Here is a 14,766-nt window from a genome sequence, read left to right on the forward strand (position 1 = left end):
GTTGTCTCTGGATATCTCAACATCTTTTTGTCAGTTTCAATAACTCTGCACACACTTTTATAAATACCACTTCAATCTAGTCTCTTCAGTTGAATCACTTGGGGTGAAATTCTGCTTGCAGCCAGCACCCTGATGGCTACATCATAAAACTATCAACAGTTGAGGAACAAAATTATCTCAGAGGCTGTATGTTTCATGAAAAATGTAAGAAAAACAACAACAAGTTTTCTTACACTCGCTTTGGGAACCTCATCTCACTTGGGTCACCTGCCTACCCCTGGCTGATAACCGTGTCTAGATGCATCATCATCTACTCTTTTAGCTATAGATTAATGTTTTCAAAAGGAATTTTGGGCAGAAATGGAAGAAAATTAAATTAAGAAAATTACAACTGAGATAAAAGAGGAATCAATAAGAATAGCATGTTCAGGTCTAGAAAAATTCTGCCATTATAAATGCCACTGAAAGGCATTATCACTTTTAATCAGTCTCTTTGAGCTGCAGCCATATTTCATTCCTAGAGATTACCATCTATTCCATCTCTTTTCTTTCTTCTGTGATATAACAATTTTGCCTTTTTTCTGTTTCCAACACATGTCAAGCTTGGCTCCCCCTGAGGTCCCCTACTCCCTTTTTCCGGTGCCAGGATTCCCTCTCCAACCTCACCAAGAGACTCTCCTTCTGGTTCGTTCTTATCGGTTGCATCTTGGTTAAATGCTCTCTCCTCAGAGTGCTTTTCTGTCCCTGATCTCAGCCTCTCATTCTGCCCTGCTCTCTATTGCACCCTTATGTTTTATTTTGTTTCCTAACTCTTTAATATTGGACATTATTTGGTATTTTATTATTTGTTCGATTACATTTTTGTGTCCCCAGTCCAAGAGAATGTCAGTCCACGAAAGCAGGTATTTTTATGTGTGTGTGTGCACACCTCTGTGTTACTACATCATGAACAATTTCTGGCACATGAGTAGAGCCCAAGACGCATTTATTGGCTGAACTGAATGAGGGGATAAATACACTTTACATATCAGGAAAGGAGGCTCAGAGAGTTCAAGTAATTGTTCCAAGAACACGGAGAGGAAGTACAGAACTAAGATGCCAGCTAAGTTATTTGTGACACACAAAGCCGTGTGGGTAACCACTTGGATAAAGCCAGTAGGTGGGTTGGTTCAACACACAGAAAGCTGCAGGATACTAAATAAAAGAGGCTAACACTTGTTGTCCAAAGAACATCTCCCAGTTTTTCCTCTTTACTGGCTGGAAGCAGACAACCTACCTGAAATCCCCGCAGCATTCAGATGGCCCAAGAGTCCCCATCATGCTTTGTGATTTGGAGCAGATGCAGGGCAAAGAGATTCTATAGCCCTGAACACATGGAATGTGTTCCAATCCCGAGGCAGTAAAATTCTCTAATTTCAGTTTCACAAGGGTAAATTACCAGAACTTTCCTCCCACCCCATGTCTGTGTGCCCTACTGGCATCCCAGAGAGAACAGTCTTTGGAATCCAGTCATTTCAACTGTATAATAATAAAAGAAGAAAGTATATGTCTACATTTTTATAAAGACATCTATGCAGCAAGAATTGAGTACAAGGGATTTGAAAACAATATAGTATTCGATGCAATTTAACTCATTTGTTTGGTTGGGTGATTTGGTTGCTTTGGGTTTTGAAATCCAGATCTCCTACTACATGGAAAAGTTATACCTTCTCCAGCTAAGACCACAACGTCCTGATGGTAAAAGAAAAAGAGTCAAGAGAGGTGGAGCCAAGATGGCGGCATGAGTAGAGCAGTGGAAATCTCCTCCCCAAACCATATATACCTATGAAAATACAACAAAGACAACTCTTCCTAGAATAAAGACCAGAGGACACAGGACAACATCCAGACCACATCCACACCTGCGAGAACCCAGCGCCTCACGAAGGGGGTAAGATACAAGCTCCAGCCCGGCGGGACATGAGCACCCCTCCCCCCAGCTCCCGGCGGGAGAAGAGTAGGCAGAGCAGGAGGGAGAGGGAGCCCAGCACTGCTGAAAACCCAGTCCCAGCCATCTGGACCAGAGCACAGACACAGTGCGTGCATGGGGCCCTGGATACTAGGGAAACACAGCAGCAAGAACGGTGAGTGGGTACCAGAGGCATGGTGCCAGAGGATATAACAAAAGCAAGCGGCCATTTTTTTTTTTTTTTTGCTGTTTTGTTTTGGCAAGCATTTTTTGGAAGTCTTAAGAGATAGGGACCCCAATACTAGGGAAACAGGGCAGCAAGACCAGTGAGCAGATGCCTGAGGTTGGCGCCGGAGAATAAAGAAAAACGAGTGGCCATTATTTATTTATTTATTTATTTTTTTAATTAAAAAAATTTTTTTTGTGTGTGTGTGGTCATTGTTTTGTTTTGGCAGGTGCTTTTTGGAAGTCTTAAAGGGGCAGGGCGGGAGACTTAATCCAGAGGTAGGGAATCCGGGGATCTCTGGGCACCCTAATCCCCTGGGCTGCAGGGAGCACGGAGGCGCCTTACGGAGATAAATAGCCTCCAGGCTGCTCCCCCTCCAACGCGACTCCACCAATTTGGAGCAGAAGCCCGAGCCAGGCCACGCCCACAGCAACAGCGGAGATTAACTCCATAGCAGCCGGGCAGGAAGCAGAAACCCTGTCTGCGCGCAGCTGCGCAGCACAAGCCACTAGAGGTCGCTGTTCTCCCAGGAGAGGAGGGCCACAAACCAACAAGAAAGGAAGTCCTTCCAGCCGTCACTCGTCCCAGTTCTGCAGACTATTCCTATCACCATGAAAAGGCAAAGCTACAGGCAGACAAAGATCACAGAGACACCACCAGAGAAGGAGACAGACCTAACCAGTCTTCCTGACAAAGAATTCAAAATAAAATTCATAAACATGCTGACAGAGATGCAGAGAAATACGCAAGAGAAATGGGATGAAGTCCGGAGGGAGATCACAGATGCCAGAAAGGAGATCGCAGAAATGAAACAAACTCTGGAAGGGTTTATAAGCAGAATGGATAAGATGCAAGAGGCCATTGATGGAATTGAAACCAGAGAACAGGAATGCATAGAAGCTGACATAGAGAGAGATAAAAGGATCTCCAGGAATGAAACAATGTTAAGAGAACTGTGTGACCAATCCAAAAGGAACAATATCCATATTATAGGGGTTCCAGAAGAAGAAGAGAGAGGAAAAGGGATGGAAAGTATCTTAGAAGAAATAATTGCTGAAAACTTCCCCAAACTCGGGGAGGAAATAATCGAACAGACCACAGAAATACACAGAATCCCCAACAGAAGGGATCCAAGGAGGACAACACCAAGACACATAATAATTAAAATGGCAAAGATCAAGGACAAGGAAAGAGTTTTAAAGGCAGCTAGAGAGAAAAAGCTCACCTATAAAGGAAAACCCATCAGGCTAACATCAGACTTCTCGACAGAAACCCTACAGGCCAGAAGACAATGGCATGATATATTTAATACAATGAAACAGAAGGGCCTTGAACCAAGGATACTGTATCCAGCACAACTATCATTCAAATATGATGGCGGGATTAAACAATTCCCAGGCAAGCAAAAGCTGAGGGAATTTGCTTCCCACAAACCACCTCTACAGGATATCTTACAGGGACTGCTCTAGATGGGAGCACTCCTAGAAAGAGCACAGAACAAAACACCCAACATATGAAGAATGGTGGAGGAGGAATAAGAAGGGAGAGAAGAAAAGAATCTCCAGACAGTGTATATAACAGCTCAATAAGTGAGCTAAGTTAGGCAGTAAGATACTAAAGAGGCTAACTTGAACCTTTGGTAACCATGAATTTAAAGCCCGCAATGGCAATAAGTACATATCTTTCAATAGTCACCCTAAATGTAAATGGAATGAACGCATCAATCAAAAGACACAGAGTAATAGAATGGATACAAAAACAAGACTCATCTATATGCTGCTTACAAGAAACACACCTCAAACCCAAAGACATGAACAGACTAAAAGTCAAGGGATGGAAAAACATTTTCAGGCAAACAACAGTGAGAAGAAAGCAGGGGTTGCAGTACTAATATCAGACAAAATAGACTTCAAAACAAATAAAGTAACAAGAGATAAAGAAGGACACTACGTAATGATAAAGGGCTCAGTCCAACAAGAGGATATAACCATTCTAAATATATATGCACCCAACATAGGAGCACCAGCATATGTGAAACAAATACTAACAGAACTAAAGGGGGAAATAGAATGCAATGCATTCATTCTAGGAGACTTCAACACACCACTCACCCCAAAGGATAGATCCACCAGGCAGAAAATAAGTAAGGACTTGGAAGCACTGAACAACACAGTAGAGCAGATGCACCTAATAGACATCTACAGAACTCTACATCCAAAAGCAACAGGATATACATCCTTCTCAAGTGCACATGGAAAATTCTCCAAAATAGACCACACACTAGCCCACAAAAAGAGCCTCAGAAAAATCCAAAATATTGAAATTCTTCCAACCAACTTTTCAGACCACAAAGGTATAAAACTAGAAATAAATTCTACAAAGAAAAGAAAAAGGCTCACAAACACATGGAGGCTTAATAACATGCTCCTAAATAATCAATGGATCAATGAACAAATTAAAATAGAGATCAAGGAATATATAGAAACAAATGACAACAATAACACAAAGCCCCAACTTCTGTGGGACGCAGCGAAAGCAGTCTTAAGAGGAAAGTATATAGCGATCCGGGCACACTTGAAGAAGCAAGAACAATCCCAAATGAATAGTCTAACATCACAATTATCGAAATTGGAAAAAGAAGAACAAATGAGGCCTAAAGTCAGCAGAAGGAAGGACATAATAAAGATCAGAGAAGAAATAAACAAAATTGAGAAGAATAAAACAATAGCAAAAATCAATGAAACCAAGAGTTGGTTCTTTGAGAAAATAAACAAAATAGATAAGCCTCTAGCCAAACTTATTAAGAGAAAAAGAGAATCAACACAAATCAACAGAATCACAAATGAGAACGGAAAAATCACGACAGACTCCATAGAAATACAAAGAATTATTAAAGACTACTATGAAAACCTATATGCCAACAAGCTGGAAAACCTAGAAGAAACGGACAACATCCTAGAAAAATACAACCTTCCAAGACTGGCCAAGGAAGAAACACAAAAGTTAAACAAACCAATTACAAGCAAAGAAATTGAAACAGTAATCAAAAAACTACCCAAGAACAAAAAACCCAGGCTGGACGGATTTACCTCGGAATTTTATCAGACACACAGAGAAGACATCATACCCATTCTCCTTAAAGTTTTCCAAAAAATAGAAGAGGAGGGAATACTCCCAAACTCATTCTATGAAGCCAACATCACCCTAATACAAAAACCAAGCAAAGACCCCCCCAAAAAAGAAAATTACAGACCAATATCCCTGATGAACATAGATGCAAAAATACTCAACAAAATATTAGCAAACCGAATTCAAAAATACATCAAAAGGATCATACACCATGACCAAGTGGGATTCATCCCAGGGATGCAAGGATGGTACAACATTCGAAAGTCCATCAACATCATCCACCACATCAACAAAAAGAAAGACAAAAACCACATGATCATCTCCATAGATGCTGAAAAAGCATTTGACAAAATTCAACATCCATTCATGATAAAAACTCTCAGCAAAATGGGAATAGAGGGCAAGTACCTCAACATAATAAAGGCCATATATCATAAACCCACAGCCAACATTATACTGAACAGTGAGAAGCTGAAAGCTTTTCCTCTGAGATCGGGAACTAGACAGGGATGCCCACTCTCCCCACTGTTATTTAACATAGTACTGGAGGTCCTAGCCACGGCAATCAGACAAAACAAAGAAATACAAGGAATCCAGATTGGTAAAGAAGAAGTTAAACTGTCACTATTTGAAGATGACATGATACTGTACATAAAAAACCCTAAAGACTCCACCCCAAAACTACTAGAACTGATATCGGAATACAGCAAAGTTGCACGATACAAAATTAACACACAGAAATCTGTAGCTTTCCTATACATTAACAATGAACCAATAGAAAGAGAAATCAGGAAAACAATTCCATTCACAATTGCATCAAAAAGATTAAAATACCTAGGAATAAATCTAACCAAAGAAGTGAATGACCTATACTCTGAAAACTACAAGTCACTCTTAAGAGAAATTATAGGGGACAATAACAAATGGAAACTCATCCCATGCTCATGGCTAGAAAGAATTAATATCATCAAAATGGCCATCCTGCCCAAAGCAATATACAGATTTGATGCAATCCCTATCAAATTACCAGCAACATTCTTCAATGAACTGGAACAAATAATTCAAAAATTCATATGGAAACACCAAAGACCCCGAATAGCCAAAGCAATCCTGAGAAAGAAGAATAAAGTAGGGGGAATCTCACTCCCCAATTTCAAGCTCTACTGTAAAGCCATAGTAATCAAGACAATTTGGTACTGGCACAAGAACAGAGCCACAGACCAGTGGAACAGACTAGAGACTCCAGACATTAACCCAAACATATATGGTCAACTAATATTTGATAAAGGAGCCATGGACATACAATGGCGAAATGACAGTCTCTTCAACAGGTGGTGCTGGCAAAACTGGACAGCTACATGTAGGAGAATGAAACTGGACCATTGTCTAACCCCATATACAAAAGTATATTCAAAATGGATCAAAGACCTGAATGTAAGCCATCAAACCATTAAACTCGTGGAAAAAAACATAGGCAAAAACCTCTTAGACATAAACATGAGCGACCTCTTCTTGAACATATCTCCCTGGGCAAGGAAAACAACAGCAAAAATGAATAAGTGGGACTATATTAAGCTGAAAAGCTTCTGTACAGCAAAAGACACCATCAATAGAACAAAAAGGAACCCTACAGTATGGGAGAGTATATTTGAAAATGACACATCCGATAAAGGCTTGACGTCCAGAATATATAAAGAGCTCACACGCCTCAACAAACAAAAAACAAATAACCCAATTAAAAAATGGGCAGAGGAACTGAACAGACAGTTCTCCAAAAAAGATATACAGATGGCCAACAGACACATGAAAAGATGGTCCACATCGCTAATTATCAGAGAAATGCAAATTAAAACTACAATGAGGTATCACCTCACACCAGTAAGGATGGCTGCCATCCAAAAGACAAACAACAACAAATGTTGGTGAGGCTGTGGAGAAAGGGGAACCCTCCTACACTACTGGTGGGAATGTAAACTAGTTCAACCATTGTGGAAAGCAGTATGGAGGTACATCAAAATGCTCAAAACAGACTTAGATTTGACCCAGGAATTCCACTCCTAGGAATTTACCCTAAGGACACAGCAATCAAGTTTGAGAAAGACCAATGCACCCCTGTGTTTTTAACAGCACTATTTACAATAGCCAAGAATTGGAAACAACCTACATGTCCATCGGTAGATGACTGGATAAAGAAGAAGTGGTACATATACACAATGGAATACTACTCAGCCATAAGAAAAGGGCAAATCCTACCATTTGCAGCAACATGGATGGAGCTGGAGGGTATTATGCTCAGTGAAATAAGCCAAGCGGAGAAAGAGAAATACCAAATGATTTCACTCATCTGTGGGGTAGAAGAACAAAGGAAAAACTGAAGGATCAAAACAGCAGCAGAATCACAGAATCCAAGAATGGACTAACAGAGGATCAAAGCCTAATTTGGCTACCCATAAAATGAACTAAGATACGATATGAAGAAGAACTTCCAACATCAGCACTCTCTGGAAGACTCATACCAGAAGATAATCATTGAAAAACCTCAACAAAGATCCAGGCGATGCTGCAGTTGTAGCTGCATTCATCCCACCAGTTCCTGGACTTGCCATTGGAATGAAGAAGGAGATATCTAAGCTGACCTGTGCATACAGTAAAACAACAAATTTGACTGGATCTATACTGTCGGAACTCAACCAAGAATTAGGAGAAGTGCAAGTTGTAGCGCTCCAAAATCTTGCGACTATAGACTATCTACTGTTAAAAGAACATATGGGATGTGAACAATTCCCAGGAATGGGCTGTTTTAATTTGTCTGATTTCTCTCAGACTGTTCAAGTTCAGTTGGACAATATCCATCATATCATAGACAAATTTTCACAAATGCCTAGGATGCCTAACTGGTTTTCTTGGCCTCACTGGAGATGGCTGGTAATTATAGATCTGCTTTGTTATGTAACTGTATTCCTGTTATGTTAATGTGTGTGTGCAATTTAATTAGTAGTTTAAAACCTATACATGCTTAAATTACTCTACAAGAAGATATGTCAAAGAAACAATCTCCCCATGTTTTCTTCCATCTGCTACCTCTATAGCTTTTCTTTTTCCTTCCTAATTACAACCCTTAAGTAGAATTCGTGCCTCATATCGAGTTTACCGAGTATCATAATTCCTCCAAGTGCTAAAGATACCTCAAGACAAATGCTGGGCATAGAAGCCACAGGGCATAAATCTGCATAGAAGTAAAAAGCTAACCTTTTCAAACAATATGGCTTCTCTCTCACTTACCAACTTTACATTTCCCTGTATGGCCCCGGAAGATGACTGGTTAGCCAGAGATGGGTAAGATTCCTCAAGGGAGGAACAACCTAAGACAGGCACAGTCGCAGGGGGGCCATCAGGTGAGAAACTGGGGATCAACAGTGGTGAGGCCTAGAACCTCTCCCCCACTGTTTTGAGAGAAATCTTCTGCATCCGTGGATGTTTTGTTGCCCTTGTCTAGCTTGGATTAACACATAGTCTACAGGCACACACCTGATCATCTACATTTGCTCTCTTACAACACTAAACTAAGTTTTCTACCTTTATCTTTCATCTACCTACCACTTCAGCATTTTATTAAAAATAATAATAATAATAAAGGGAGAAATGTGGGATCCACATATAAATCAAGTATAAAAATCAAACGAATATTCATATTTGACCTGATTGTTTATGGTTCATAATGCGTGATCAAAACCGAAAGTTTCTGTGATGACTGCCCTTGTACTGTTCACCATGTAAGAACTTATTCACTATGTAAGAATTTGTTCATTATACTTTAGAAGATTGGAGACTGTTGAGAATTAGGCTTGGGGTTGATTAATGATTGTGCATTGAGTCCCATATACAGAATTTTATTGTTGTTAACAACCATTTGATCAATAAATATAAGATATGCCCTCTCAAAAAAAAAAAAAGAAAGAAAGAAATACCATACAATCCAGCAATTCCACATCTGAGTATTTACCTGAAGAAAAAAAGTCTCTGATGCAAAAAGATACATGCACCCCTATGTTTATTACAGCATTATTTACGGTAGCCAAGATATGGAGGTAACTTAAGTGTCTATCAATAGATAAGTGGGTAAAGAAGATGTGGTACATATACACAATGGAATATGAGTCATAAAAAGAATGAAATCTTGCGATTTGTGACAACAAGGATGGACCTAGAGGGTGTTATGCTAAGTGACGTTACCTCAGAGAAAGACAAATACCATATGATTTCTCTTATATGTAGAATCAAAAAACAATAAATGCAAACTAACAAGAAATACTCATAAATAAAGAGAAGAAAATGGTAGTTCCCATAGGGGAGGGGTGGGGGCTGGGTGAAACAGGTGAAGGGGATTAATAGGTACAGACTTTCCATTATAAAGTAAGTCATAGGTATGAATGTACAGCATAGGGAATATAGTCAATTATGTGATATCTTTGGTGACAGGTAGTAACTACACTTACCATGGTGAGCATTTTGTAATGTATTTAATTGTTGGATCACTATGTTGTACAGCTGAAACCAATATAAATTATGTATCAACTGTAATTCAATAAAAAATTTTTAACTGGAAAAAAAAAAAAGAAAAAGAGTCAATATGGAGAAACAAAGATAAATGAAGAGACGCACAAAACACAAACAAAGATAAAGAAGCGGCAGGGTAGACCAGGAGTTTGTTCTCCAGTGGGTTCCATCTGCTGGCAACCAGCGGAGGAATTAAAGGTTCCAAAGGAATAGCAACCCTTCTTCTCTTCGGTCTCAGCAAACAGAATAGCAACCTGTTTCTGCACAAACACAGCTGTAGTTTGGAGATTACTAATCACCAAGCTTACATTCTAGGGTTTTTCTTTACTCACGATTGTTTTCCTAGCTCCGTGTATTTGAGATAATAATGGATAAAGGTTTGCCAAACAAGCAACGGAGGCCTTGTTAACTGGACTCAAGGTAGATATGATCCAGACACATTCCACACAATGAAACACACTTAGAGAAGCTTGATGGTCATTTTAAAACATCATCTATTTGTCTACAAAGGACATACTGGTACTTTTTAAATAATTTTTTAAAATTCTTGTATTTTCATGATGTGTATTCTGAATCAGAGCTATCATATTTCAGGAGATGCAGAAATAGGGAGCAAGAAGTATCAGGCAGTAGAAGGTAAAACCCATGTTAACAATATTCAAAGTTACTAAAGAAAATATAAAAATAATATTGTTAATCTGCTATTTATATTGGTATTTCTTAATCAGGCTGATATCTGTCTGCCTATAACCACAATTAATGTTTATCCTTAGTGAAAATAAAAAAGAACTGAAATTATTTATTTGGAAAGCTCCCTCCCTCTGTAGGGAGAGGTAGAACACTGCACTGCCCGTACGTTAAAAGTCACTCAAACAAAACTCCATGAGAATCAAATAAAGAAAAGGGGTGAAAAATACTACAAAAAACCCCACAAAGGTCCCTGTGCTCAGCAGTCTCTCATGCTCTTTAGCTCACCAGGGGACAGTAAACGCATTTCTTAAAGAGGGTCTGTGTTCCCAGATGTCCAGCTTCAACATCTGGATTAATTGTGAATGCTTACCCCCATCCCTTCTCCACTTTGGGTCATTCCTTCCCGACCCCTCATAACACTCTTTCAATGTGACTTTTGTTAGACAAACGGTGTCATGTTTCTGGGAATGGGAAATGGATAACATGAACACACAGTCAATGTCCCGCCAGCCTCGGGCTGATTTATGCTCTGAACTTCACCCTTCAAGGCAGGCAAGGTAATCTGTTGGCACCCACTGGCTGTGCAGTAGTGGGTCTGCCTGTCTGACTGTCAGCATTCCCACCATAAATGGCTGTTTTTAGAGGTTTATGAGTTGGCTATAAAATGCTGCCTGGAGGGGGGTGGATCTTACAAAATTGTTTTAAGTTACAGGGACTAAAAAAAAAAAACAAAAACAAAAACATAAAACAAACCATAGAAAATAAAAGAAAATGTCTGTAATTTCAGACACTATCTAGTGCTTCTGGAACTTTGAAAAGCCTGTAATTGTGCTGTCTGTGTGCCCTCCTGGCATTCAGATCATTGCTTTAAAGTTCAATGTTTTAAATATAAAATGAAGCTACTGCCTTCACTTTGAAGAGATAGTTATCATAGAAGATTAACGTATAGCTTGCAAGTAAAACAATAGAGGGGGTTTCCCTTTCAGCCAAAGGAGTTTTAGGATCTCTTGTGCATGAATCAAGGACCACATCTGATGGTTAGAAGTGACCAATGATTGTATTCCAATGAAGACTGATGAAAAAATTGCTCAGGTTTGGTGAATTGAGATTGTCATAAATTCAAGGGATAGATACAATTTACCAGGTACCGTTATAGGCTGGCTGTTCTCCTAATCTAATGAGCCTGTTCTTTCAATAATGACTGTGGTACTGTGAATTTTAAGTGGAAGAAACAATTTGCGAACCAGCAATAGCTGGGCTGGTGCTCTCTCTAACGGTCCAGGACACCCGTCTCAGAACTGGCTGGTCATGATCATCAAACGCTCTCTGTCTGCATATTGCTGTAGTCAAAAACAAACAAATGAAAAACAGAAGCACCTAGCTTTGTCTGAAGGCTGGAAGGTCAGTGCAGGCTTCTTTGAAGAAAGGATGTCTAAGCCAGGATCTAAGGGATGAGTAGGCAGAAGCCAGGGGAGACTCATGGAAAGTGTAACAGTCAAGAATGGTAGCCTGTGCCCATGATAAGAGGCAGGAAGACAGGGGGTCAGGAAGGTGAGTGCTGTCAGGGATGTCCTTGGAGCGGTTAGTAGATCTAGTCCCTCAGGCTGCATGGAGGGATATAAACAGGCTCAGAAATGACCAGATTTGTATTTTAAAGAATCACTTGCGGTTTCTGTATGCATAACGCCCTGAAAGAGCAGGCATAAAATGAGAATTTAAAATTCCTATCCTTCCTCAGTTCTTAGCTAAAGGAAAAAAAAAGTGTAGGTTTTACTCTTACATGATACTATGTGCTATGATTACGGTTTTGCCTCTTACAATGTGCATTCCTTGGTTTTTTGCTTAAGAATATTCTTCATGTTAAGCAAACTCAAAGTGCATAACAAAGATAAAAGTGAGAGAAATTAATAGCCCGATCTTGGTGTTATGGGCTGAATTGTGTCCCCCTCTATTCATATGTGGAAGTCCTAATTAGTAGCTCAGAATATTTGGAGATAGGGCTTTCAGAGGTGTCATTAAATTAATGTCAGTCATATGGGTGGGTCCCAATCCAATCTGATTGATGTCCTTTGAAGAAGAGGAGATTAGGACACCAACAAAGAGGGAAGACTGCATGAAGATAAAGGGAAAAGAGGGCCATCTATAAGCCAAGGAGAGAGGCCTCAAAGTAAACCAAACCTACTGACACCATGAGCTTGGACTTCTTGCCTCTAGAATGGGGAGAAAATACATGTCCGTTGTTTAAGCCACCCAGCTGCTGTGTTCTGTTACGGTAGCCCTAGCAAACTAATACATTTTGTGCCAAAAATCCTTTGCAACCAGAGATCTTCTTAGGAAATGTGTTATCTTGATGAAGTTGAAATATGTTCAGCTGCCCAGCAGGAGTGCAAATGAAGGAGAAACTAATTTGCTAGATTTTTGGTGGTGAGAGGTGGGGCAAAAACCAAAGGAACACATGGGCTGTGTGGAGTGAAGCTCAGCCATCAGTGCAGTGAACTTCCGCACTGCCCAGCCTCCACTGCAGGCTACACACTAAGGGAGAACAACCACACTGGCTAGGCTCAGACACCCAGGTGGTGTGATCCACTCTGCCTTGACCGTGCAAATCAGCAGATAACAATGTTCTGAGAATGTGAATGCCTCAGGCACGCACTCAAGTCAGGGAGATTTTCTTCATTCTGCCTATTTCTCTTCCAATCATCAAGCAAGTACCTTGCTTACATTTACTGGTCTACTACATGAAGAACATGGGTGGGGCATAAAAAGAATTTTAAGACGTGGCCCATGATCTGTAGGAATCCAAGTCAGGGATCAGTTAATGTTTATGTTACAAATGGCAGACTTTCAAAGTGGGTTAACAGAAGTTGGTTTGGAATTGTTTTTCCAGGGATGGCAGCATTTCTCATAGGTAGACACACCTGTCTGCAGTGGGCTGACTTCCAGATGACATTCATCTGTCCATTCATCCATGCTAAGTCAGCTAGAGACACATAAACACAGCAAGCCTTCGAGACACAGCTCTTAACTTTTCTTCTTTGTCGTTGAACTGTTTCCTTCTCTCTGTGGTTTCTTTAGCTTTGTTCTTCATGAAAGCACAGCAGGTTCAACCATTTTAACTCCATTCCTGGCTGAGATCCTCTTTTGTAAACATTCCCTTCAAGTTAAAATGAAAATTACTCTTCCTTCTCCAACAATGAAAAAAGCGCAATTTGCTTTCTTCTGTTCTGCGAAAAACTTCAAAGCCACAGAGCAGGGGCCTCTTAAATGTAAATGCCCTCTTGGGCTCCCCTTATATTTTTGGGTTCCTTCAGGCTTCCCAATAATTCCTGTTTCTCTAAATCTTTCCTCTCTTCTCTCTTCTCCTGATTGAGAAATTCTATCATCTTGTTCTTTGGAAATCAATTATAAAAACATTTGGATGCTTTGTTCACCACATGGACTCTTTAGCTTTGGGGTACAGGGCATTTATTATCCTTGGCAGAAATTGGCAGCATCTGATTTTGTTTTTTAATCTATAGGCATAGAGAGAACTGGAAACTGGGTATGCATATCATTATGACCTGAGACACATCTAAACATTCTATGTGCATATTTCGGCAAGCACAAAGTATTTATGATTACATTGGAATTCTTTGGCTCAAAGATACAGAGAATTTATTGATAAGTTACCTTGTTTTTTGGAATATTGTCTTGCTTTGGACCCTGGTACTAGAAAGGAATGGAATAAAAAGGGCAAAATGAGGAAAAAAAGTCACATGTGGAGCAAGGGTTTTTACCTGGCAAAGCCAACACCTCGGCTGACTCCATTAGCATCCCTTAGTATTCTTGTGGAAATGACATGCCCAAAGGGTTTCAGCATATTCTCAAGTTCCTGCTCATCCATGGAAATGGGGAGATTTGAGATGTAAAGGTTTGTTGGGTCTTGCTCTTGTTGCTAAGGGAAGGAAAGAAACAAATGCATTCAGTTCTGAATATTGAGAAACTTACTGCATAAATGCATGAACTTTTGCTTAAACAGCAATCTAAATCCCAATCTCCACCATGCTCTCAAAAGTTCTTTCATCAAGGGCACTGCTTCTTTCCAAGGAATTCCCTTCTTGCCTGAATGTTTCTCATAGAAACAGCATCATCACTGAAAAGTATGCTTTCTATCCAGCCTCCTTACAAAAGTCTGATAAACTTGTATTTGCAATTAAACTAAGATAAGTAGGTATAT

The 14,766-nt window shown here is 39.9% G+C and overlaps 1 protein-coding gene across 17 annotated transcripts in view; it reads right to left on the minus strand.

Annotated features, from left to right (window-relative positions):
• RBMS3 (RNA binding motif single stranded interacting protein 3) overlaps nt 1–14,766 on the minus strand; it is a 1,308,700-nt gene that overhangs the window by 261,489 nt on the left and 1,032,445 nt on the right. For all 17 annotated transcript variants that reach the window (XM_057491391.1, XM_057491386.1, XM_057491384.1 and 14 more), the window contains one exon: nt 14,327–14,484. In XM_057491391.1, the coding sequence (XP_057347374.1) occupies nt 14,327–14,484 (158 nt within the window). The remainder of the gene's footprint in view (nt 1–14,326; nt 14,485–14,766) is intronic.

This window comes from Manis pentadactyla, chromosome 14, assembly GCF_030020395.1.
Source record: "Manis pentadactyla isolate mManPen7 chromosome 14, mManPen7.hap1, whole genome shotgun sequence".
Classification (NCBI taxonomy): Eukaryota; Metazoa; Chordata; class Mammalia; order Pholidota; family Manidae; genus Manis; species Manis pentadactyla.